The sequence below is a fragment of the Emys orbicularis genome, chromosome 3 (assembly GCF_028017835.1).
Source record: "Emys orbicularis isolate rEmyOrb1 chromosome 3, rEmyOrb1.hap1, whole genome shotgun sequence".
Taxonomy (NCBI): Eukaryota; Metazoa; Chordata; order Testudines; family Emydidae; genus Emys; species Emys orbicularis.
Genome location: NC_088685.1, coordinates 124,187,957 through 124,215,867, shown reverse-complemented (window position 1 = coordinate 124,215,867; position 27,911 = coordinate 124,187,957). Strand labels below are relative to the sequence as shown.

General features: G+C 41.7%; 1 protein-coding gene across 1 annotated transcript in view; it reads left to right on the top strand.

Moving 5' to 3' along the window:
* Positions 1 to 27,384, top strand: part of AGPAT4 (1-acylglycerol-3-phosphate O-acyltransferase 4) — a 102,682-nt gene extending 75,298 nt beyond the window's left edge. Inside the window, exons 6-9 of the mRNA XM_065401117.1 lie at positions 1,038 to 1,113; positions 10,625 to 10,823; positions 26,219 to 26,306; positions 27,320 to 27,384. Coding sequence (XP_065257189.1) covers positions 1,038 to 1,113; positions 10,625 to 10,823; positions 26,219 to 26,306; positions 27,320 to 27,353 — 397 coding nt within the window. The 3' untranslated portion in view covers positions 27,354 to 27,384. The remainder of the gene's footprint in view (positions 1 to 1,037; positions 1,114 to 10,624; positions 10,824 to 26,218; positions 26,307 to 27,319) is intronic.
* The last annotated feature ends 527 nt before the right edge of the window (positions 27,385 to 27,911 follow it).

Here is a 27,911-nt window from a genome sequence, read left to right as displayed (position 1 = left end):
AACACTGATCAGTTTGATCCTGGAAGCATCATATTTGCCCAGCAAAGTGTTTCAAGGTCTTGCTGATCATGAAACAATTTGCATTTTTAAGATTCGGATGACCTATCTGTTTGTTTCTACTTAAATTATCATATCACTCTAACAGCTGCTGTCTCATGGATTTCTAGAGGAAAAAGAATGTTTTCCACTGAGAGCCTGCACTCCAGCTTGCCAATAGTGAAAAAAGTATTAGTTTCTATTTGTAGCAGTTCTCAAGATGGGAGAATTGGAGTTTTGGGGGGACAGGAATTATGTTAATCAGGATGTTTTTTCTAATATCTGGTATCTTGTGAATTGCTGGGACTTTGAATGGCTGCTTCATGCCATTACAAAGCCCAAAAAACTGTAGCTTTCCAAACACACAGGACATGCATTTCTGGTGGTGGTGATTTATGAGAGATACGATTTTAAAATTTTCACTGGTGCTTTAGGTTAGCAGGTGCTCTGGGTACTGTTCTAGAAGTGAACATTGTCAAGTCCTTGTGGTATCTCCTTTTCTTACTGGTAAATTACAATTGTAATAAAGCAAATGTTTTATAAAGACATGTTAAGCACTGGGAATAGCTGTTCCAAAAGCACTAAATGTGATTGACCCTAATTGCAAAGTGAAACAAGTTTTACCTCTGAGTGCTCAGCTGTTAAAACAAAATTTTGGGATGACTTAATCTGTGAGGTAGGAAGTTAACCTATTTGAAACTTTTATTTAGAAATACAAAAATGCAAACCATCATATTACCTGGAAGAGGTCTTCATTGAGCTGCAATTTTTACAGTGTATCTCTAGCTCCAGATATTTCTAAAGACTATATATGGCTCTTACACTTGAAACTACACATCACTATGGCCAGGATTTGTACCTCAAAAGGCAGAACTAAAAGGAAAAAATAATTAGTAAAGTAAATGAGTAGTATTTTAATTAGATTGCAGTTTTAAGCACCACATTAAACAATATGAATGTGTTGTACTTTTTCTTTGCTATCTCTTCTTTACTGTTTGCAGACGTATTCCATTAGAGGAAGTCCCAGAAGACGAACAGGAATGTTCTAAGTGGCTTCACAAACTCTATCAAGAAAAGGTTGGTTTATTGTTTGGAACCACTAGATGGTGATAAATTTACATTAATATTATCCTGTATACTGCAGCAGGGCTTTTTAGTAGGGCAGGTGTTTGGTTTTTCCATACACAAAAAGCAGCCTTATACTGTCAATCAATCAGAATCACCTTTATTTTATATTAAAAGAACATAAGTAAAGTTTCAATGAGAGACCAGAGGAATACAAAATGGTAGCTGCCTCTGAATCATGGAGAAGGCATTTAAAAGTGCTGTATGCAAGAAAACCTCATAATTGATTCTCTCTGGGTACATTGCAGATGGAAGATTCAATATTCCCACTCCTTGTGAATTTGGGAATATTTTTTTTTTACAGAGTCATAAAAGTAATTTTAGCAGAATGGGCTGAGCACCTATCTCTGCTACAGGATGTGTAGGAGACGCATACATTTTAAAAAACAAATTTTAACTTAGGACATTTTAATAATTTTAAAAAATAGGTATGTCAGTGTCTTTCTGCTACTTGAGTGTGGCATCTTTAGAGTGACAGAACTGCTCAGCTTCTGGGTTTTCCTAGTCTAGAAACATAGGAGGTAATGTTTTGCAGGGATATTAGTTACACACCCAAAACTCCCATTTCAGTCAATGGGAGTTGGTATGTGCAAGGAATGTGGGTCTAGCCTGATTAGCCAGGAAATGTATGAGTGACATCTTTCGATATATAATAATATAGGATTTTTCAGACCCAGAGATGGCTATGGGGCCTGCCAAGACCTGTTCTATGTTCAACATATCCATGGAATACTAAGCCACCTGCTATACCACTTACTGTGTTTCTGTATTCAAACTGTTTGTGTAAGGACATTTTTCCTGAACTGGTTAAGTTCTAGCCCCGTTCTTGGCTTTATCCATAACTCCTTTAAGCAGCTTATTAATATGGACATACAGTATAAATTTTACTTTCAAGATCTTGTAGACGTAGTTCTGTCAGCTTTGTCTTTGGGCTCCCTCCTGCCCCCATCCCCGGCTCCCAAGTCATAGAATCATAGAATATCAGGGTTGGAAGGAACCTCAGGAGGTCATCTAGTCCAACCCCCTGCTCAATTCCCAACTAAATCATCCCAGCCAGGGCTTTGTCAAGCCGGGCCTTAAAAACCTCCAAGGAAGGAGACTCCACCACCTCCCTAGGTAACGCATTCCAGTGCTTCACCACCCTCCTAGTGAAATAGTGTTTCCTAATATCCAACCTGGACCTCCCCCACTGCAACTTGAGACCATTGCTCCTTGTTCTGTCATCTGCCACCACTGAGAACAGCCGAGCTCCATCCTCTTTGGAACCCCCCTTCAGGTAGTTGACGGCTGCTATCAAATCCCCTCTCATTCTTCTCTTCTGGAGACTAAACAATCCCAGTTCCCTCAGCCTCTCCTCATAAGTCATGTGCTCCAGACCCCTAATCATTTTTGTTGCCCTGAGCTGGACTCTTTCCAATTTTTTCACATTCTTCTTGTAGTGTGGGGCCCAAAACTGGACACAGTACTCCAGATGAGGCCTCACCAATGTCGAATAAAGGGGAACGATCACGTTCCTCGATCTGCTGGGAATGCCCCTACTTATACAGCCCAAAATGCCGTTAGCCTTCTTGGCAACAAGAGCACACTGTTGACTCATATCCAGCTTCTCGTCCACTGTGACCCCTAGGTCCTTTTCTGCAGAACTGCTGCCTAGCCATTCGGTCCCTACTCTGTAGCAGTGCATGGGATTCTTCCGTCCTAAGTGCAGGACTCTGCACTTGTCCTTGTTGAACCTCATCAGGTTTTTTTTGGCCCAATCCTCTAATTTGTCTAGGTCCCTCTGTATCCGATCCCTACCCTCTAGTGTATCTACCACGCCTCCTAGTTTAGTGTCATCTGCAAACTTGCTGAGAGTGCGGTCCACACCATCCTCCAGATCATTAATAAAGATATTAAACAAAACCGGCCCCAGGACCGACCCTTGGGGCACTCCGCTTGAAACCGGCTGCCAACTAGACATGGAGCCATTGATCACTACCCGTTGAGCCCGACGATCTAGCCAGCTTTCTATCCACCTTATAGTCCATTCATCCAGCGCATATTTCTTTAACTTGCTGGCAAAAATACTGTGGGAGACCGTATCAAAAGCTTTGCTAAAGTCAAGGAATAACACATCCACTGCTTTCCCCTCATCCACAGAGCCAGTTATCTCATCATAGAAGGCAATTAGGTTAGTCAGGCACGACTTCCCCTTGGTAAATCCATGCTGACTGTTCCTGATCACTTTCCTCTCCTCTAAGTGTTTCATAATTGATTCCTTGAGGACCTGCTCCATGATTTTTCCAGGGACTGAGGTGAGGCTGACTGGCCTGTAGTTCCCCGGATCCTCCTCCTTCCCTTTTTTAAAGATGGGCACTACATTCGCCTTTTTCCAGTCATCCGGGACCTCCCCCGATCGCCATGAGTTTTCAAAAATAATGGCTAATGGCTCTGCAATCTCATCCGCCAACTCCTTTAGCACCCTCGGATGCAGCGCATCCGGCCCCATGGACTTGTGCACGTCCAATTGTTCTAAATAGTCCTGAACCACTTCTTTCTCCACAGAGGGCTGGTCACCTTCTCCCCATATTGTGCTGCCCAGTGCAGCAGTCTGGGAGCTGACCTTGTTCGTGAAGACAGAGGCAAAAAAAGCATTGAGTCATGGTACTGAGGCATGGTTTGGGGGGACATAAATGGTATATTTCTACAATAAGGATATGAAGTCACCTTCTGCATTATGACCTTGTGTTCACTTTATACCTTCCACACATGGTCCTTTCACAGGTAACTAACGTATCACTTGTTACTATTCTCTACCATTGTGGCTTCTTCCCTGGAATTTCTGTCCCCATGACAATATCTAGTCAATTGACAGTAGAACGCTTGAACTGAACCAGATGGTGATTATTGCTTTCCAGTTTCTCCCCTACTTCTGTCTCCCCGTTACAGCCTTTGTATTACTTATCAAATATCTTATTGATCTCTTTCTTACAGGCTAATGTTCAGGCAATGCCAGTAAACAGTCTAAAAATATCCTGTACTAGGTTCACAAATAGGCTGGGTATACGGTATAATTTCTTCTCCCTAATATACACTGGGCTACACCCAGTTAGTTATAAATCCTAATATTCCATTAAGTATAGGAAGGAAGAATATGCAGCTCTGTGCAGCCAATTCTTCCTCGGTCTGAGGGGAATCCTGCCCTGAGTGCAGGGGACTGGACTAGATGACCTCTCAAGGACCCTTCCAGTCCTACACTTCTATGATTCTATGGAGAGATGCTTTGGGGTGGTTTTGCCCTCACTTTTACAGTCCAGTCACCCTTTGAAGATTTTTCTGGGACTTGCCCCTCTAAACAAAATTTATTCAAACAGTGAAGAAGGTGACATAGAGTTTGGTGGTGAAGGTGGCTCCAGTCTCTTTCTGCTCCCCTGTGTATGCTGAAATGCAGATTTGCCTTGTGTCTTGTCATTTCCGCCCTTTCTGACTCAAGGACCCTGTTGACTACTTGTATGTAAATTGAGGTAAACACACACTCCTTTGTTTAGGATAGACCTGTTTAACAACTTTTGCCTACTCAGGGCAATGTGAGTTTGAACATGTGCTAACTATATCATATAGGGGGAATTCATAATTTTATGTATAATGTTGCTTCATACATTTCTCCCTGATATTGATAATCAAGATATTAGTTTTCAAATGATACCTCCCAAAGCATATTTTGTACAAAGATTATTACAGTAGTGTGTAGAGTGTAAATACAGGGGTGCTTTCCATTTCAGTTTGGTTAATTTCCTGTTTTAGCCATTATAGCAAACCTAACAAACACAGCCTTTGCAGATAAATGGCCCTGGTAATGGAAACAAATACCACTTATTCCTAGCAGAAACACTGATAAAATTACAATGTCTTGGAAATTATGTTGAATTTGTCCTCCACACATACACCATGTACCAATATTAATGATCAGTGTGCTATTAGCTTTCTATTGATACTTTACACAACACCTTTTAGATACGGGTTATGACCTTAGTGAGTTTGAGTACATTCAACTGGTCAGGCCAGCTGAAAGTCACTACCCATACCAGTCAGCATTGGGATGCTGTTAGGGTCACCGCTCCAACACAGAATGCAGATCAAAGGAACCCCAACATAAACTATTTTTTTAAAACCACAATTTTGGGTGCCGACTCTTGCTTTTTGGATGCTGTGAGTTGGCAACATGACAATCAGCATAAAGTTTCTTTTCCATAGCAAACACTCCACTTTCAGTGAGCACAAACACAATTTTAACTCTCAAACGCACTGAAACCCGAGAACCTTTCCTCTACCAAAACAAAGGAGTGTGCTTCAAAATGGCCTTTTATTGTTCTGACCTTCTTTTGCTCCTTCCCCTATATGCTCCTGTGGATGGCACACATTCTGTTCTACAAGAGTGATTGATTATGCTTTCCTATTTCCTGGGTAAATTAACTGAGGGGTTAAACAAATAGACGGCAGCTGTGGCAGCCCAATTATCTGAACAAATGGGGTGTTGAGTGTAGGTCAGATGAAAATATGTTCATATTATTGAGCTCTAGTAAAACATTTGATTTTCCAACTTCAACTTTCCAATTGAACTATGTACATAACTAGGAGATGGAGACAGTAATTCAGTCCATGGGACACATTTGCATAGTGGAGCAATCTGTTAAGTTTGTAGAGTTGGTTCTTCTGGAGTAGCAAAATTTCATCTCTTTCATGGATATGGCATATTTTGCTAATGGACTAGGTGGCACAGAGAATTAATGCAATGGCCTTTCAGCCTCTGAACACCAGAGTGCACGTGGCATAGACACAGGTGGATGTTGAATTTATTTGTCTTGCCCCAGTTCTTCGTGAACGTGCTCCCACAACACAATTTGGCAAGAAGATCGATGGCAAATTGCCGTGGAGATTAATGGTGGAGTTAGCAACGTGCATCTTTATATCTTTATATATGTATAAAAAGATTCGGATATGTGTTTTTTTTTTTTTTTTTTTTTTCTTCCCCTCCAATTTTTATTTCTGACTAATCCAAAGAGGATTCAGACTTCGGAACTTGCCACCTTCAAATCCCCCCTTGGTCTGAAACAGCCCAAATTTGGTGACTCTATATATACATCTGTCCCATTCATTATTCCGGAGGCAGTTGTCATAGGCTTCAGGACAAACATTAGCATTTCTGTTCTGATGTAAAAACAATCACCTAAAGCACTTTAGCAACTGGAAATAAAAGGAAAGCAGATAGAGCAACAAAACTCATGCAATTCAAAATTTAGCAGTTGATCCTGCTGAGTGTCTCCTGGGAAGTACTGAACACCCTTGAGTCATTGACTTCAGTTGAAATTGAGGGTATTCAGCTCTTTCGAGGGGGTTGGGTTCATAATTTCATTGTACACAAAATTGTGATTATTTAAATACATTTCAGTTCATTCAGTTTGACTTTTCATCGGGTAAAGTTACTTATGTTAAATATACTATATTGTATTAATGACACCAGCATCTGAAGGTCAAAGTGGAAAATACATTTTGGGATAACAAAAGGAGCAAGATAAATATTTTTGATATTTTAGATCCCCGGAGCCCATGCCTTATCTTTCTCACTGGTATAAATCAGGAGTGACTCTCTTGAAATCAATTGAGTCCATCCATGTAGAATTAAATCTACACAATTTAAAAGGACATAAGTACGCATGTGGATTTTGCTGGTAGCTGACAGAAAGAGACCAGTAAGGGATGCCAGAATGGGACACACTATTTCAGTAGTGGTTGTACCAGTGCCAAACAGGTAATACAACTTCCGTACTCCTACTAGATAGTCCCCTGTTCAGGCATCAAAGGATCACACTAGCCCTTTTGGCCATAGTGTTGCATTGAAAGCTCATGTTTAGCTGATTATCCACCCTAACCCCCAAGTTCTTTTCAGAGCCATTGCTTCTCAAAGTACAGTCCCCCAGCCTACATTAGTTGTTCCTAGATGTATGACTTTACTTTTAGCCATATTAAAACACATTGTTTGCTTGAACCCAGTTAAGCAAACCAGATCACTCTGTACCAGTGACTTGTCCTGTTCATTAATTATCCCTTCACCAATATTTGTCACCTCAAACTTTATCAGAAATGATTTTGTTGTCTTCCAGGTCATTGACAAAACTTTTAAATAGCATAGGGCCAAGAACCAATCTCTGTGGGACGCCACTAGAAACACATCCACTTGATAATTCCCCATGTACAATTATATTTTGAGACCTATCAGTTAAGCAGTTTTTAATCCAGTTAATGTTTGTTTTTAATTCATTGAAGAGGGCTCAGAGAAGAGTCACAAGAATGAGTAAAAGATTGGAAAACATGCCTTAGAGTGATGGACTCCAGGAGTTTAATTTTTTTAGTTTAACAAAGATAATCTTAAGGAATGAGTTGGGGTGTGTAAAATCAGTCTAGAAATAAGATGCACATTTTTAACAGTGAGGGTAATGGTAAATTGTTCCAATGGTTAAAGGTTTGTGGTAGATTCTCTGTCACTGGAAATCTTTACATTCAGATTGGATGTTTTTTCTAAACTATATGCTCTAGTTCAGTGGTTCTCAAACTTTAGAAACCCAAGAACCCCATTCTGATTTAAAATTTTTCATGGACCCCCAAGTTCCCTGCTCAGCCCCAGGCCCCACTCCCACCCCACCTTTTCCATGCCTTGATCCCCTCCCTCCCTCCCTCCCAGCGCCTCCTGTATGCTGCTGAACAGCTGTTCCCAGCGTACAGGAGGTGCTGGGAGGGAGGCAAAGGAGTTGATCAGTGGGGCCAATGGGCCCCCTGGAGTACCCTCGTGGACCCCATTTTGAGAAATGCTGCTCCGGTTCCCACAGGAATCAGCTCAGGTGAGTCCTATGGCCTGTGATATATATAGGAGGTCAGTCTAGGAGATTATTATGGTCCCTTCTGCCCTTACATCTATGAAGAGTCCTATCCAGCACTCCGGACACAGGTAAAACTAGATTTCAGTGGGAGTTTTGACTGAGTGAAGAGTGCTGAACAGGACCCTTCAATTAATGAAATGGAAAGAGATGCACAAATGTGACAGTGTTGAATGATTTCTAATCAACGTGCTTTAACTGAGAACCACTGACAGGAATCATCCTGAAATGTGGAAACACAAATTACCAGAACAAATTTCAGTAAATGTTTGCTATGTTAATAGATTTTTTTTTTTTTTTTTAATATTCTCAATGGAGTTTTTTGCTGAATCCCTTCACTTGCATCAGGCTGCCTTAATGCTTCAGGACTTGATGTAATATTTTTAACAAACTTAAGCTACTCATGGATGCCATGGTTAAAGAGTGACCTCGTAAAAACCTAGAAATCTAGGCAGACAGGTCAGCTCAGATTCAAACAACCTTATCTGCAAAGTAACATGAAAATTCCTCACAGCGAGAAACTTGGCTCCATAACAGAATGGCGGCAATCCAGCTTAACCAGGCTATCCGTGACGTTGTGGATGCACTGGTAAAGGTGAAGAAACCTGAGTCCTTGCACCTACTATGTAAGACTTAAGTCGGTCTCAAACCTCTTGCGGAGAGCAAGGCTAGAGCACTGCCATTCCTATGGTAGTGCAGAATCCCCCTAGTGGTGATGTCTTAACAGCAAGGGAAAATTAGGAATTCCTGACTAATTCTGGTGTTTAGAAACATAACTATATGTGACATGACCTAATATACTAATGAGTGGCTTTAGGTTAACCTGCTCATAAGCCAGACCCTCAAGGCACTTAAAGGGAAATTTCATATTTTGGGTAATTTGCCCAAGACAGTTAATTGACCATAATGATTTCAATACGTTCTAGTTCACAGGCAAGAGAGAGAGTGTAATACTTTTCTCTAATCTCCCTAAAAAGGGAGAATAACATTTTAATTATTATATAATCTTTTGAAAGTTGTATGTTCACTTGGAGTTAGATAAAACAGCAGTAGCCTGTAATTGCTCCAATTATTATTGGTTAAAGAATTGCTAGTGTAAATTAGAGTTTAAGTACATGTAAAAGAGCAGAAATTAAATAACCTTTCCTAAACTGTTTGGGGGCAATGCTGGCTGCTGAAGAGTTAGTTATTAATGAATTCTGTCACAAAGCTAGCAATGTAACTTGATGGACAGGGAGATAAGGCCTCATTCTGACTTCTCTTACAATGTTTTTCACACTGGTGTAAATCCATCAGCTTCAGTGGATTTCCCCCCCCCCCCCCCCCCCGGTAAACATTGCTGCAAGGGCTGGATTCTCCATCCCAAAGCCAGTTGGAGGGCTTTTTCCATTGACTTCAGTGGGAACAGGTAAAATAGCGAGCTTGAGCTGAGCAAGTAGCTAAGGACCACATGCTTCTCTCTGTTATATGATGTAGGGGATGGCATTGGAATTAAGACCTTCAGTGCTACAAGCACAACCCTCTCCTACTTAAGGTACCAGGAAAAAGTCCTCTAGTTGAAAACCAGATGAGTTTCAAACCTCTTATGTGGACAAGCCTCTAAAGCGGTGGTGGGCAACCTGCGGGCTGCACGCAGCCTGTCAGGGTAATCCACTAGCGGGCCGCCAGACAGTTTGTTTACGTTGACCATCCACAGGCATGGCCACCCGCAGCTCCCAGTGGCTGTGGTTCGCCGTTTCTGGCCAATGGGAGCTGCGGGAAATGGTGGCCAGCACGTCCCTTCGGCCCGCACTGCTTCCCGCTGTTCCTATTGGCCAGGAATGGCAAACCGCGGCCACTGGGAGCTGCAGGCTGCCGTGCCTGCCCGCGGTCCATGTAAACAAACTGTCTTGCAGCCCACCAGCGGATTACCCTGATGGGCTGCAGGTTACCCACCACTGCTCTAGAGGGAGGATAAAGACCCACACTCTGTGAATCTGGGTTACACATGCAGCATCAGTCTACTGCCAAAAAGGTGGGTGTTGAGGAATAACATTCTTTGGAGTAAGAGGCCAGCTGGTACTACCCCGAACTCCCAGCTGGAATGTGGAAACTGTTTAGATACATGTTGCAGAAAACATTAGAAAACAGAGGGTTTGGTGATGAAAGCATTCCTAGACATTTCTGTGATGTACCAAGGGTATTTGTCTGATGGCTGTCACTGCTGCCTGTAGGTACAGCAGTCCTATACCTATTGGTGTAAGAATGTACACAAAATTGTGCACATTACATTCCTCTTTGAGTGTCGGTCAGACTGGATCCTCATTAAAACTGCAGACTTGCGGGCATGTGATTCATCTAAACGAGCAAAGGAAGGGAAGGGAACACTAATCGGTATGTACTCAGGAGAATGAACTTTCATTCACTAAAAAGCACACGATTTCCGGCCATCACTTGATGTTTCATCTTCCTTTCAGAATAACTACTGTTCAGCAAGAGAAATATCAGAATTATAGAAGGCTGCTTCTATTATCCAATAGGGATTCAAATGTTACGTGTCTTTGTTCTAACAGGATGCCTTTCAAGAAGAATACTACAGAACAGGAACCTATCCAGCTACTCCCATAGTGCCACCTCGGCGGCCATGGACTCTTTTGAACTGGCTTTTCTGGGCCTTATTGCTGCTATATCCTTTATTCCAGCTGCTTATCAACATGGTCAGCAGTGGATCATCACTGACGCTGGCTAGTTTTGCTTTTGTCATCATTGTGGGTAAGTTGTTTGAAGATCACTTGTAGGAATAGCTTTTTGAAAGATGGGCCTTTGCCCTTTTATTTTTTTGGCAGGTACTATTTGCACTTGCCTAATGAATTTCCAGATGCAAAGCAGATGTAACTTCCTGGTGCATATTTGCACTTACAATCAGGTAATTAGGGTGCAGGTCTCCAGACGTACACCCACAATTCAGTTGCTAGTGTAAAAATGTGGGTGTAGATTTAAAATTTGGGCTGTAGACAGACCAGTCCAGGAGCAATGCTGTTCCAGTGCATGTGAGAGAACTGGGGGTTTGGGTTAGTGGATGTGGACACAGCTGCACTGTACCTTAAAATGATGAGTGAATCTCCCCAAGTTGCTTCTCTGAACTGTCTGGCCTTCTGGAGTCTGCAAAATTGAGCTGGAAATTTCTCAGCAAAATCCAGTTTCTGAACTTCCAGTCCTGAACTGGGTAAGGAAATGGAGAGGAGGGGAGCTAAAGTGAAATTTTTTATTCATACTTATGCAAAACTCCAGAGTTTGGGAAAATGATTGAATTGCTTTTTCATTTAAACCAGTTTGATTGGCCCTACCGGCACTGAACAATCAATAGAATATATTGATAATCAGCACTCAGAGCGTGTTCCTTCCTGCCCCACCCCATTCTTGTGGCTAAAGATTATTTGTTGGTGGCTGTGAGGTTGTAACACACCATCTGAAAATGTCATTGTTTAGTCTTGCTTGATATCTATGCTACAGAGCCCTGTCATACACAAATGAGTATTCCTATTGACCAGGGGTAGGCAACCTATGGCACGCATGACAAAGGCAGCACGCAAGCTGATTTTCAGTGGCACTCACCCTGCCCGGGTCCTGGCGGCTCTGCATTTTAATTTAATTTTAAATGAAGCTCCTTAAACATTTTAAAAACCTTATTTACTTTACATACAATAGTTTAGTTATATATTATAGAGTTATAAAAAGAAACCTCCTAAAAACGTTAAAATGTATTACTGGCATGCGAAACCTTAAATTAGAGTGAATAAATGAAGACTCGGCACACCACTTCTGAAAGGTTGCCGACCCCTGTTGTAGAGTGTGGGCTTGGGGACATCATGAAAGCCCAGGAGAGGAATTTAATGTTCGTTCATTCTGTTGAGTTATGCATCCAGTGACACTAACTATTGCAAATACCTTCTCCTGGTCTTGGAGGTTTACATCAGATCTAAAGAAATGCAAATGTTTATAGATTCATGGACTTTTAAGGCCAGAATGGCCCACTGTGGCCATCCAATCTGCCTTTTGCATGACACACTGTGGTTCCTGCATCTAATCCAATAACTTGTGGTTGGAACTATGGCTTCTCTTGTAGAAAGACATCCCATGTTCAGTCAACTGCTCAAAAGGGGGGAGGGAGGTGAAGAGAGAGGGATGAGTCTAAGAAAAGAGAGGCAGAGCCACATTAAGCATTCCTTCATCCTGGAGGGGACTTGACACTCCAATCAAGAGGTAGAGGGGTTATTGTCTAGGTGGATGGTGCTTGTGTAGTCCTTTGCAGTAGGTTATAGCCTAAGGCATTTGACACCATTCTACTATCTATATGAGGTACTTATATGACCCCCATTACATTGTATTTGAGCTCCTCACAATCATTAATACATTTACCCTTGCAATGCCATGGTGAGGTAGGAAAGTGCTACTAGCTCCATTTTACAGATGTGGAACTGAGGCACAGAAAGATTAAAGCAGGGTTTTTAAAGGTATTTAAGCACCTAACTGCTACTGAAATCAATGGGAGTTAGGCACCTAAATACCTTTAAAAATCTGGGTCTAAGTCGAGTGACCAAGGTGAAGCCTAGTGCCTTTACTACTACATCATCTTTTCTCCCTGAACAATAAGGGAGGAAGGGACCAAAGAAAGCCAGCAGATTGAGGGATGTGATCATTCCCCTCTATTCGACTGACTTATGAGGAGAGGCTGAGGGAACTAGGATTGTTTAGTCTGCGGGAAGAGAAGAATGAGGGGGGATTTGATAGCTGCTTTCAACTACCTGAAAGGGGGTTCCAAAGAGGATGGATCTAGACCAGTGGTTCCCAAACTTTAACAACCTGTGAACCCCTTTCACCAAAATGTCAAGTCTCGCGAACCTCCTCCTAAAAAAGAATATTTCCAGGGATTTTCTCCTTTACCTGAGTATAAATTATAAAAGCAGTGATCTTGGAAATATAAAATTTGTTTTTATGACATGCTTATTACACACTATTTAGTATTCATTATTTATCATTACAGTATTTTTATTACATTATGAAAACAGCAACACTCTCTTCCAAGATCTCACTTTCGTAGCTTGTATCACTTTGAATAAGCCTGTTATAAGACAAGGCTCCTATGTTTCATCAAGAAGTATCAGATGTGAAACAGCATGAAGGTATCTAAGAAGCCAACTCTGAGTTCCTCTTATACAAGCATTCAGGTCTTGAGCAGTTCAAGCAAACAACACACGTTACAACAAAGCTTAAACTTGTTCTTCATAATAATTTTAAAAACAATACTAGCTGCCTATTTAATTTTAAAAACAGCAAAAAATATCCACCTCCCTTTCCATTTCTTATAAGGAGTCTTGAAGTTTAAATCTCCTCAGTGTGGTAGATGTGCTTGCTTTGATTTGCTTAGCTCTTGGAAGTCCCGGGGCTCAGAGGCTGCTGGTCCCGTGCTGCCCGGGGTCCCTAAGGACAGCTCTGTCCGCCATTAGGGAATTTTTTCCCGAGAACCCCCTGTAACATTTCACAAACCCCCAGGGGTTCACGAACCCCAGTTTGGGAACCACTGATCTAGACTATTCTCAGTGGTGCCAGATGACACAACAAGGAGCAATGGTCTCAAGTTGCAGTGGGGGAGGTTTAGGTTGGATTTTAGGAAAAACTTTTTTTCACTAGGAGGGTGGTGAAGCACTGGAATGGGTTACCTAGGGAGGTGGTGGAATCTCCTTCCTTAGAGGTTTTTAAGGCCCGGCTTGAGAAAGCCCTGGCTGGGATGATTTAGTTGGGGGTTGGTCCTGCTTTGAGCAGGTGGTTGGACTAGATGACCTCCTGAGATCCCTTCCAACCCTGATATTCTATGAAAGCTGATTATGGTACTGCAAATACAAAAGAAGCCCTTTGGTTTTTCTTTCCTGCCTCATCCTCACTAGAGCACTTTGCTGGTTCCAACAGTTTAATAGGCTAGTTTAATAAGCAGGCTACTGAGACTTCTCTGTTTGAATGTGATGCTCATCTACAGGACTGGTTCTTAGGTCTCTACTTTGGCTGCTTGAAAAAGTAATCTACAACCGTTAGCTGCAGCCAAAGCAAGTGAGCAGGCTCACAGGGCACAGATGTGGTTGAGGGATGTAGTGACGCTAGCAAGATTAATGAATTGTTGCATACTGTACTCGTTGCTAGTAAGTGCCTGTCAGTCACATTTTGTGTGATGCTGCAGGGTTTAACCTTCAACAGGGATTAGAGAATCTATTATGCTTCACAGCAACTTTGCACTCCTCTGTGTTTTAATGTTAAAAGAAACCTGAAAGTCAGAGGAGTTAGGAACCCAGTGTTATTGAATTTCAGTGAGAGCTGAGTGACTAATTCTCTTAGGTTCCTTTGAATATCCCAGACTTGGAGCTTAACAGATAATTAATGACAGCTTGTAACCACTGTGTTTATTGTGAGGAGGGAAAAATCCCATAGCATGTTGAAACATAGTATCAATTGATTTGGGGTGGGATGGGTTCATCATGCTGTTGAGATGCCCAAAAGATCCTGGGCCACATCTGAGCCCCAAAAGGTGCAGGCTTCATGGCTCATTAGGAAACAGCAAGCTCATTTAAATTGAAGGGTTCAGAAAGGGACAGGAGTAAAAGAATACTGAGCCTTTCAAAATAAAATTGGAGGCGTTGTAGCCTATAGTCAGTTACTTTTGTTTAATTTACAGAGCTACGCTTTTCCCTACAAATTCTAACGTATGTATTTTATCTTTAATTGGCAACATCTTCAGTCACATTCTGCTGGGACACCTCAATTTTAGCTCATCTGGTCACACAAACTGTTGTAGCCAATAGCAGAACTCCAGTAACAGTCTTGGGAAAACTGTCCTGTTTTCTATGTATTGAGGATCTCTGCTATGAACTTGCTACAGTTGCTTCTATGGAGAGGTTCCCTAACATCACCTGGTTGTGGGCCCCTATCTTTTACAATAGCTAAATAGTTAGTAGGGGTTGTTTTTGTTTGTTTTGTTTTGTTTTTTGCCAAAATTTGATGATGGTAGAACAATACAAAACTACATTAAATCTCATGACTCTCTGCACCAAGTAGAGCTGTTTATTTGGCAGATCCAGCATGTAATACATCCATACTATATTTGCACAGCCTTAGCCTCTCTGCCTTCATTAGCAATGTGAGTCAGAGATCTAGTGCCCAGCTGAATTAACATATCTCAGCCAAAGGAAGCTTGTATTATTGTAAACGGGGGTTAGTGGAATGTACTGAAGGCAATTTACCATTGTTCATAGCCTAATGCTATAATAGACTTTTAAAATTGCTAGGTATATTTCATCCTAGGATGCAGTTCGTTCTTCCATTCTACTAATGAAAATACTTTAGATCAAAAGGTGGCATCCAGTATACACAGGTGTATTTTTGTTTATGATTGTTCTGTGTCCCATATTTCACAGATAAGCTTCCTGATTCTGGACCACCCGAGTCCATAATATCTGATCATAGATTTACTGCGCTCTGTCAAAGCAGAAATTTCAGAGCCAGGTTTGTCATGTCTTTCTGTTATAACGGGCTCAAGGTAAGAGAGCTGATATGAGCAAGCATCCGGCGAGGGGAAAGAGATGAGGTATTTGAGTGCTTCTCTTGCCTGTAATCCTGAATTCTGTTTCAAACCTTCCCTCTTTCTCTTCCAGACACTCTGACCAATCATATTATAGAGTAATAAAAATATTTGCTTGCAATCTCAGCACTTGGTGTTTTGAAGAAAAGAATCGTATAAGAGAAATGGCTGATTCTATGGTTAAATCGGAGCAATAATATTATAGTAGACTAGAATACTATAATTACCTTGGGTAGATGGGAGCAATAGATAACTGGACTATATTTAACTACATCAGTTCAGCTTGAACTCTTCAAGCCCCAAGTGTGATTTATAATTCCATACTGTGAATACTGAGCCATCCCCTCTCACTGTGTTACACACAAATAATAATGAAATAAATGATCTTGGTATTCTTTTTATGGGAGTCCCCATCCCAAAGAGCAAGCATCTAAGTGACTTAGAATCCCAAAATACCTACATTGTATTTTCAAAGGTGACTAGGAGCCTAAGTCCCATTGACTTTTGGTGAGACTTAAGCTCCTAAATTACTAAGGCACTATTGAAAATTTTACACTTAATTCCTATGGTACTTCTACTTAGTGGAGTTAGAACAAGAAATGAGGGCTGATTAAACCAAACTCTGGTAGCTCTATTGGAAGAACTCCCATTGAAGAAGTTCATGTGGTTATTGACCCCAGACAGAACACAGGACTGGGTCATGTTCTGGATTTCTACACTTGGTATGGAAGAGAACAGTTCTTGTTATACCCAAAGTATACTCTTTTTTGTTAGTAAAGAAGCTGTCAACTGTTTTTCAAAGGGGAATGTTGATTTCATCTGCAGGAGAATAAAGGATTGGTCTTGGGTTTTAAGGGGGAAATAGCTCTTAAATGTCTAATGCTAAAAACATAACATTTGGGCTTTCTGACATGGCTCCAGTCCATAGAATATCTTTTACAGGCAAGAGAATTATACAATTCAAAACGAGCATGAGTAATAATGAGATCTCTTTAAAATCTGCATGAGCTTGTGTATGTTTCTATTCTACGTGTGCGAGTGCTGTCACGGGACCTGCTACCATTGGCTGCAGTGGAAACAGGAGTGGATCCCTACTGACATAACTCCCAACAGCTCCCAAGATGGACTGTAACAGGGTTTAAAAGGTTAAAATAAACTGTTCTATGTGGCAAAACTGGTGTTGTCCCGAGTATAACTGAGGGCAGAATGGGCCCCTAGTATTGTCAGTAAATTTAAAAACCTTCTAGAGTCTGCAGAAGCAATTAATTTGTGACCGAATGAAATCTGTGTGTGTAGTTTCACTTTCCGCATGTGTAGCTGCATGTTTTGTGCATGCAACTTAGCCACACAGCTTTGAAAAAGTTGCCCTTCTTCAACTCCCTGATTTCTGTATGTGTTCACTTTTTTTATACTATTCAGGACTAGACCAAGTGGAAATCTTGATGAAGCAGCTTTGGTTGTTCAAATGCTGTTGCATATATGTCAGTTATGTTAGCTATATGCCTTACAGATGTATTGTAAAATAAATATGGAACTTCCCTATACCTACCGAGAATGTACTGACATGTTGCTTACAGCAACAGTTATGCTGAGGCAACTCCAGGAATTAACTCATATGGGAGGAAATTAACATATTTTTAAATACTGTATATTACTAAATAGGATCTGTACTGAGACTCTTCTTAGGACTAAAACCAATTGCATAGAGCAAAGCTCACAGAATTGGCTCAGACTGACAAGCTTTTCAATCCCTGTGAATAGTTTCACTGGCCAGCACCCTGCCAATCAGAGAGCAAGTCCCTAATAGTCCTGTAAATTGCTCAACTGGTCTGGGGCCATAGCCAACCAGTCAGAGCCCAGCTCCCTCCTTAACACTGCTCTGGGGCAATCTTGCCCCGGTTTTCATCGTGTTTGTGTGTAATTGGTTTCCTGGGGACCAACCAGCCATAGACTTCCCCTGTATCATCTGAGATAACTGAAACTTTCATGGCAAATTAGAAAGGCTGGAATGACACCGTAGCAGTCACAGCCTGGTTACTCCTTCCCCTTCTTTAATGATCGCATGTGTTCCTATCATTGCAGCTGTTGTTGTTTTTTTTTTATTATTATAACCTTAAACCTGGCTGAGTCATAGCAAGGTTGGAAATACCCAAGTTAGCAATTTTCTTTTTCACAGGAGCATAGTAAGTCAATAAAAATGTTCTGCAGGAGAACAATAAAAACACCATATCCCACCTCTCCTTGAAACATAAGGTATAAGAGAGAGAGAGAAAAGTTGATTTCAAGTGTTACCTTTGAATAGTATTGCAAATATTTGAGTCTAAGGCCATGCCTTTTAATTTTATTGTAACTTTTGCTTGTAGTTTTGAATTGACTCAAAAACCAGTGTTCTATTATAAGCTACAACAGAGTTCAGAGAATGCCAAAGAGTTTGTACTTGTGGTTGAGAGCTCTGTTAGAGAATCCTTTTCTGAGAGTGCAGCACATTGAACTGTGGGCTCTGTTTAAATTCTGGTTGCTGTGGTTCACAAAAGCATATCTTAGAACATCAGAATTGCATCTTTTTTCCCTGGTTGTCTAGAGCACTCCCACTGTAAGTGGAAATTTAAGAGAAATGTGAAGAATAATCTTACAATGTGTGAAGGGTATTTTTTTTTAAAAAGGCACAAATGTAATTTCCCCCCCTCTCAATGAATGCACATCCTGACAAATGGATATGTCAAGGTTCTTTTTTGTAGAATTATTTTTAAGTGTCTCTCAAAGTTGGGGGGGGGGGGGAGACTATAGAATATAGTATAGAGGGGAAAAGTCCAAATCTTAGATAAAATATTTGTAAAATCAAACTTAAGAAGAGAGAAATCTCCTTATCGAATCAGACCAGGGGTCCATCTAGTCCCACGTCCTGTCTGTCTTGGAAAATGGCAAGTTTGAGGTGCTTCAGAGGAGGGGATGAGAGATGTTCCATAGGGGAAGTTTCTACCTAATCCCATTCTAGCCATGAAATTTCAAGTCCCCCTTGGGGAGGAGAATGGGGACGGGGGCTAACTGTGAAGCTGTAGGTTACCATGGATTTGTTATAATACCACGGTGGTTGTACCACATATTGCTGCCTTTGTCAGGTTCTCATCGCATTGACGAACTCTTTGAGCCCAGTCTTCAATTCCTTATTCCGTCAAAAGTCCTTCAGAGTTTTGCCTGAGTAAGAACTCAGGCTCAAATCCTGTACCTGCTTAAATGGACATTTTAGATCTTAAAGCAACTCATTCCTTGCATGAAGAGGGTAAAGTGTAAGTGACTGCGCTCCCGTCGCACCATATCCATAGTTTATAGTGGGTGGAGGAACTCTGAGCAAAGCTATTTGTGTGTCAGGAACTGGGACTTTCTAACTCCAGTCCATAGGCTGTGCTGCAGTAGCAGCTGCAGCCTGTCTCTGCATGCTCCTGGTGCTGGACCTTCCATGCCCCAAACTTGAATAGAGTTTTTGGACAAAACCCTTTTACTCCGTTTGCTACGGGGCTCAGGTTGAGAACTTCAGTAAAGAGAAACTGGCCTTTGGGGATTAAATACAAGCTTCTGTCCATGCAGCGTTGCCTTCAAAGGTTCAAGTGCTGGGCTATTATTTCTTTTCCTTTCTGTCCCCTCCACTCTCCCTAGGCAGCTTTTGGGATCCATCTCCTCCACATAAACCTGAGAACTGAGCACTTCTTAATACTCTCTTAAGCGTGACTACCTCACCCCTGTCCAGCCCTGTCATCCTTCTAACTCCCCTCTACTGTACCTTCTTCAATTCTGCAGTAGCCTTCCTGTAGCAGGTACAGCACTGCACCCACAACCGTGTAAAAGCCCCGGGAAGTGGTTTGCTTGGTTGCTATAACAGTCGCCCTGATTTATGTTCTGTTTATACAACTCCACATGCTGATTTCCTCTTTTTTTGTTGCCAGACACCGCGGTGATGGTTTGAGTTTGTCTGTCATTATCCCAGCTCACGTGTCCTACTCTGGTTCTTCCTCTCCACTCTGTTTCCTAGCTCTTGACCATTTGAAGCCAAAATCATTGTTGCCATTTTGTGTTTGGTTGAACCGAGTCCTCATTGTGTTACCCGCTTTTTCTAGTCAGAGTGAGAGTGCGGCCTGTCTCTGCACAAGTGAGGCCACCTCGAGGCAGCTTCTCCCTTCTCTGCCATGTGCTGCTGTGCAGAAATATACAACAGCATCACTGAGGACCACAGATCTCACAGTGGGCAATAGCTGTCTGAAAGGGAGCAGGAGGAGGTGGGACCGGACATTTCATTCCACCAGCCCTTCTCTTGTGATTTTGCTCCTGTAACGTTTTACCCTAGCACACTCTGTATACAACATTTTAGAAGGAAATACTTTGGCCTAACGTAGCCTTTCATCCAAGCAGTTCAAAGCGTATCCCATATAATCAGTGAATCTCACTACACCCCAGCCAGGTGTATTATTATTTATTGTTGGTCTTTTTTACAGATTGGTAAGGTGAAGTGCAATGGGCCAAATTATCCATGGACTTACTCTCCATTACGTCAGTGGAGGTGTAAATCAGTGTAGAATTCGGTTACATGGTGAGTTGGGGGGGAAGCTGGGAAAAGAACCCAGCAGTCTTAGGTGTCATTCACCTGATCCAACTACTACAACATCCTTCCACTGATGAAACCTGTTTTGAAGGTTCAGGTAGATCATCTGTGGCTTCATCCTTGGAAATTCAAACTGTGATTGAAAGGAATTAGTTAATTCTGACCTTCCCTTTGAATCCATATTCACTATCATTTGTGGTGCTTGTACATGTCCAGGTATTTTCCTATTTTTGTTTGTAATCAATGACTTTACAGTCTTTCATAAGAACATAAGAACATAAGAAAGGCCGTACTGGGTCAGACCAAAGGTCCATCTAGCCCAGTATCTGTCTACCGACAGTGGCCAATGCCAGGTGCCCCAGAGGGAGTGAACTTAACAGGCAATGATCAAGTGATCTCTCTCCTGCCATCCATCTCCATCCTCTGACGAACAGAGGCTAGGGACACCATTCTTACCCATCCTGGCTAATAGCCATTTATGGACTTAGCCACCATGAATTTATCCAGTCCCCTTTTAAACATTGTTATAGTCCTAGCCTTCACAACCTCCTCAGGTAAGGAGTTCCACAAGTTGACTGTGCGCTGCGTGAAGAAGAACTTCCTTTTATTTGTTTTAAACCTGCTGCCTATTAATTTCTTTTGGTGACCCCTAGTTCTTGTATTATGGGAATAAGTAAATAACTTTTCCTTATCCACTTTCTCAACATCACTCATGATTTTATACACCTCTATCAGGTCCCCCCTTAGTCTTCTCTTTTCCAAACTGAAGAGTCCTAGCCTCTTTAATCTTTCCTCATATGGGACCCTCTCTAAACCCTTAATCATTTTAGTTGCTCTTTTCTGAACCTTTTCTAGTGCTAGAATATCTTTTTTGAGGTGAGGAGACCACATCTGTACACAGTATTCGAGATGTGGGCGAACCATGGATTTATATAAGGGCAATAATATATTCTCAGTCTTATTCTCTATCCCCTTTTTAATGATTCCTAACATCCTGTTTGCTTTTTTGACCGCCTCTGCACACTGCGTGGACATCTTTAGAGAACTATCCACGATGACGCCAAGATCTTTTTCCTGACTCGTTGTAGCTAAATTAGCCCCCATCATGTTGTATGTATAGTTGGGGTTATTTTTTCCAATGTGCATTACTTTACATTTATCCACATTAAATTTCATTTGCCATTTTGTTGCCCAATCACTTAGTTTTGTGAGATCTTTTTGAAGTTCTTCGCAATCTGCTTTGGTCTTAACTATCTTGAGTAGTTTAGTATCATCTGCAAACTTTGCCACCTCACTGTTTACCCCTTTCTCCAGATCATTTATGAATAAATTGAATAGGATAGGTCCTAGGACTGACCCTTGGGGAACACCACTAGTTACCCCTCTCCATTCTGAGAATTTACCATTAATTCCTACCCTTTGTTCCCTGTCCTTTAACCAGTTCTCAATCCATGAAAGGACCTTCCCTTTTATCCCATGACAGCTTAATTTACGTAAGAGCCTTTGGTGAGGGACCTTGTCAAAGGCTTTCTGGAAATCTAAGTACACTATGTCCACCGGATCCCCCTTGTCCACATGTTTGTTGACCCCTTCAAAGAACTCTAATAGATTAGTAAGACACGATTTCCCTTTACAGAAACCATGTTGACTATTGCTCAAGAGTTTATGTTTTTCTATGTGTCTGACAATTTTGTTCTTTACTATTGTTTCAACTAATTTGCCCGGTACCGACGTTAGACTTACCGGTCTGTAATTGCCGGGATCACCCCTAGAGCCCTTTTTAAATATTGGCGTTACATTAGCTAACTTCCAGTCATTGGGTACCGAAGCCGATTTAAAGGACAGGTTACAAACCTTAGTTAATAGTTCCGCAACTTCACATTTGAGTTCTTTCAGAACTCTTGGGTGAATGCCATCTGGTCCCGGTGACTTGTTAATGTTGAGTTTATCAATTAATTCCAAAACCTCCTCTAGTGATACTTCAATCTGTGACAGTTCCTCAGATTTGTCACCTACAAAAGCCAGCTCAGGTTTGGGAATCTCCCTAACATCCTCAGCCGTAGTTTCCAACTACTGAGGTTAGCTGTAAAGGTCTGCACTTTCTAATCTCTTCTTTTAATGCTTTCCTCCATGAGGGTGTCTTGCAAGCTTACTTCCAGCCTATAGATTCCTCTCTTTAAGAGATTTGGAAAAATCTCTATTGTACCTTATTTTTTTTCTTCCGTCTCAATTTAGAAATCGACCCTGTAGGCAAAATGCTCCCTTTTGACTTTCCCATGTGTCTTTTTCAACAAAAGGATTTTACTTTATTCAGCTGTTTCAAATGAGCAACTCTTGTGAACCATTGTTGGCCCTGTCTTGCCTACTTGGGCAAACCAGTCAGGGAATACTTCCAGCAAAGAAGAGACTGGTTATTTTTAATTACTCCCCATCAGTAAAGTTAGTTGAGTGACCTTGACTGTAATATGGACAAGAGGTAGCCACTGTTTTTGGTCATGCTGGCTGTATTTTCTCAGGTTGGTTAGGGATGTGCTTTAGGAAAGAATGCTGAGCTATTTCTTCAGATTGGTACAAAAATCATTAATTCATAAGCAACTTGATCAGTATTTATGGAGGCTTCCACGGACTTCAGTGGGTGTTGGATTGGGCCCTAACCGAGCATGAGAGCATGTATTTCTAATAAATTGTGCATGAGTCTCTGTCTGTCTCTCTGTCTCTCTCTCTGTCTCTGTTCCTCTGTGTCTCCTTCTCTCCTAGACTCTGCTTGGTGGCTAAAAGACCTTGATGAAGGCTTGACTATAGTAAGTGAAATTGTTTGAGCTCCCTAGGGTTGCCCATAAGACTTCAGGAAATTATTCATGTTTGGGCTGGCTAGTTCGGGATAGGTTGGCAGTGCTGAGCTTTTCGTCAGAGAAGCCTTTTCCTCCTTGTGATGCTTCTCATAGGCTTAGTGCTATAAGTTTGCTACCAACTGTGCTTTTCAGTAAAAACAAAACAAACCTTGCTCTGAGGTTCATATTCTGATCTGAGAGGAACTAATTAAATGTACAGGCACCTGCTAATGATTTGTCTTAGAATGATCTTAATGAGGGGAGGTGTCCAGAGAAGATTCCAGATGAATAACGGTGCAAATCCCTTTTTCTTGGGATTTATGCAAACAACTGCCTGGATGCTGGAGAAGGGAAATGGAATCATATCCGTCATTCTGGAAGCAGGAGTTTGAGCATTTCCTCCTGCAAAATATCTGCAGGAGCAGGCCAAGGGTGAGGACTCCCCTTTTGGATCTTGTCCCTAGTCTTTTCAATGGGAACATAAGAATGGCCGTACTGGGTCAGACCAAAGGTCCATCCAGCCCAATATCCTGTCTACTGACAGTGACCAATGCCAGGTGCTCCAGAGGGAGTGAACCTAACAGGTAATGATCAAGTGATCTCTCCCCTGCCATCCATCTCCACCCTTTAACAAACAGAGGCTAGGGACACCATTCCTTACCCAACCTGGCTAATAGCCATTAATGGACTTAACCTCCATGAATTTATCTAGTTCTTTTAAACCCTGTTATAGTCCTAGCCTTCACAACCTCCTCAGGTAAGGAGTTCCACAGGTTGACTGTGCGCTGTGTGAAGAACTTCCTTTTATTTGTTTTAAACCTGCTGCCTATTAATTTCATTTGGTGGCCCCTAGTTCTTATATTATGGGAACAAGTAAATAACTTTTCCTTATTCACTTTCTCCACACCACTCATGGATTTTATATACCTCTATCATATCCCCTCTTAGTCTCCTGAGGAGGAGGGGCTTGTGTGACCATGTAAAGGCTGGGCTGAATTGCCATCCCTATGCTTGGGGAGTGGGAATAAGGTTATTAATCAGTTGATTATTTTTGACCTACTGTCAAATCAACTTGTGCTTCTTCCTGTTGTAAACCATCTCGGGGATTTCTGACCAATATGTCCCATTTTTGAAGATCCTGATCTTATTCCCACAGAGGCAAATAGCAAAACTCTCCTCTAGGTCAGTGATCCAGGAGCAAGTGCACACTCCTTTCCAAAAGACAAAGTGAAGTGTATATGTTTGTATTCAATACCTCCCTAATAATGCATATCCCATCATCTTTTCAGATGGGCCATTTCCAGGGTCCTGGATCAAGAACCCTTAACCTGTTCTGCAAATGCTTTCCTTTTACTGCACTGTGTTGGAAGTTGGGGGGGTTTTCTTTACACCTGGCTGGCATGTTGTGGCAGTGGGGAAGATGTGATTCCTGTATCAAATGGCTCATTCATCATCCCAGTAAAGGGAAACATGCAGTAATGATCCTGCCATGAGATAAGTCCATTATGTTGGAGGAGGAGAAATCACTTTTTAAAGCTGGCATTGATTAAAGTAGCACAGGAAAGTTTCCTCAGCTTCCATTTTTCTTGCTGCTGCAGCATCTGATGGGACCAACCCCGAGAAGGTCTCCTATTGACTTGGGGCCCTTTAAACACAGCTGTTCGGTTAAGTATGACTGTTTTCTTTTACATTCTGAGATAATGGGCCAGTTGCTCTGCTATGGCCAAGGAGTGCACCGCAAGGGTGCAAACATGGCCTTGTAAAGTTCACCTTTACACTCCCCATATCCTGGGGCTACTGTGTGCAAGCATAAGCCAGAGCAGCCTTTAGGCTGCTGCAAGTTATGTTGCTTGCCAATGGCCCCAATGAGTTGAAACAACTGGAGAATGATAGGGGTCCAGGGAAGCTCTGGTTACTACTACATGCCAGTAGGTGCTGCCATCCCACCTCTCCCCTCACTGAAGGGTGCCCCAGTACTGGCCATGGTCTGATACAAAGCACTTGAGAGTCTGGCCTCTGCTACCATGTGCAGGATGTTTGGACTTGGGGAATTTGTTCAGGGTTAATTCTTGTGGTGATAAACATGAATTTAATGATGCTATTGCAGATGATGATGATGATGATAGAAAAATAATGGATATGAAGAACGTGTAGGGTCTTCCCCCTTCACTCTCAGCCAAAACCACAACTGGGGCTGGGCTTTTCAAAAGATCAGTAGGAATTGTTCCATGATTGCAGTAGGCTTTGGATCAGGCTCCAAGTGCCGTGGCCGTGCACTGAGGCTTGTGCTCCTATGTCACTTGAGCATTAGACACTTAAATACCTTTATTAAGCTTGTCCTTTCAGAGACCGATTCCCCTTTCTACAATGAGCTATAGGATGCAGTGATCACATCTGAAAATCTTTTCAATGCAGCCTTTGATAACCTATCAGTCTACAAGGGATACCCAGGCTACACCACACATTCTGGAGCAATGTTAGCTGAAAAATTTAGCAAAGTTACTCCGGTGTGATTATTTATTAGTGAGTGTGAGGGAATGAGGGTTTCCAATGCACTTTAAATACGTCTGCTCACTTTGTTTTTGTGAGAAACGAAATTCCTTTCTAGTCCAAATATTGCAAATGGATCACATTAATACACTCACTCCTTCAAATGGAGAACATGGAAGCTGACATTGGACTTTAACTATTGAAATGTGGTTAGTTCTTAGTACATTCGTAACTGTGGTGCTCATTAGTGCAGGAACAGCAGTAGTGTTCTGATAAGCAAAAGTGTATAAAGTGTCGTATGGACTGAAGCCTGGCCAGTGGTTGCAAGGGCTGGGTTCTATTTCCACAGCTCCCGCTGAACTGGGGCAAGTCACTGCATGGCTGTGGCTCTGATTGCCAGTCAGTGAAATCGGGTTAATAGTTGTAACTTACTTTCCTTTGTAAAGCACAGAGGTCTATGGCTTAAAAAGTGCTTTATAATTACTATTGTCAACAAGGTAATACAGCAGGCCTCATGTTGCCTCATGTAAGCCTTTTAAAACCTTTTCCTTGTGGCTTACATGATGATTGCTCCCTGGTGGCAGTCAAGTTTTATGTAATTTTTTTTTTTCTTTTCTCTCTACAGCTTCTGTTGGTGTCCGATGGATGATAGGGGTGACTGAAATTAACAAGGGCTCTACCTACGGCAACAATGACAACAAGCAGAAACAAATGTAATACGGCCAGAGACTGCTTCAATACAGAGGGAACAAATGCAACTTCTGAAAACTCTTTACTTGCACATCATGCTCTTTCAAGTGAGGGGGGAGGCGTATCTGAATTTGTGCTCCCATTTTGTTTCCTTGGGGCTGGGGCTAGATTTCAGACTTGCTGAAGGGTGTTCTGCATCTCACCTCTTCAAAACAGGTTGGCCTTTTGTTTGTTGGTTTTCATATGAAGTGTCTTACATTTGGAAGAAAAACCCTCTAGTGTGATATTATAGGTCCATATGGGAATTAGCAGTTGGCTGGGGAGGGGGAGAATACAAGTTTTTCTCAACATGCTGTAAGAAATGGATCGTAAATGGTTGTATGAGAAAATTAAAATGGAAATTTTGTATGTCTAGATCATGTTATCAGTTTAATGACCATAATCTGTTATTTCAATATACTTTGCTCAATTAGAGAAATGTCAAATTGAACCAGGCCCCCTGCAGAAAATAGGTTTCAGTAGAGCTATTCCACTGTAGGTCCTAATTGTACAATGAGATTCACTCAGTTCCTACACCCATTAACTTGAATGGGACTGAGTATGAGGGTCTGTCCCTCCAGCACACCCTGCAAGATTGGGGTCTTTGTGATGTAACTGGTAGTAGAATTTGGCCTAGTGAATTTTGAACACGGGTGTGGTGTTTAGACATGACAGATGTACCTAGCACATCACCATTCCTTAAAATTACTAAGCAGTTTTGGATTAGCTTCAGAGCACTGATGTATGCAATGATTAAACTGAATACTGTTTACATTTTGGGAGAAGTAAGATTATTTTTAGCTTATAAAATATTTATACATATGGGCCTTCATCCAGTGATAGGAAAGAAAGGCAGCTGTATGTCCTTCAACAAAACAAGGTTAGGGAATCATTTGCTTTTGTCTCTTTGGAGAAATAACTACACTTAGCCTCAGAGGGTGCAGCGTAAGATAACCTTGAAGCTAGATGATTTCCTTAGGTTTTATTTTTTTTCTAGGCATGCCTTGCATTTCACAGCCCGATGGAGTTGATCTAGTTTCCAGTGAGACAACCTTACTGACTGTAGTGATTCCTGGCCCTTGCCCTTTGGAAAGAATTCTGTCCTTCATTAAGCTAGGCTTGCTTTTATATCCTAGCTCTGCTGCCTTTGTGCCATCTTGGTTTTTAAACATCATAACCTGTGGAAATTTCCTGATTAAAAAGTTTTTTGCAACCAGTGAATACCTGAAGGTCACTATTCTCTTGTTTTTCTCCTAGATTTGGGCATAGTGCATTTCACCAAGCCACAGCTCCTATCTGTATTAGACAGTGACATTTACTGTTGAGACCCCCCCACCCCATACTTTCTAAAGGGAATCTGGTGAAAGCCTCTCAAGCAGTTTTATTTGTACCAGATGGTAAAAGAGTGCAGCGGGATACTTAAAGAAACAGGGCTAACAATGCAGAGAACTCCATGAATGAGGTATTTGCTGTTCAGTAGTTCAAATGTTACTTTTAAGAGAGCCGAGATGAATATTTCTAATGTAATGAGAGTGTGGGTAGTGCTACTTTTTTAGTGGAGGGGCAGTTGCAGGGAATGGGTTTGAAAC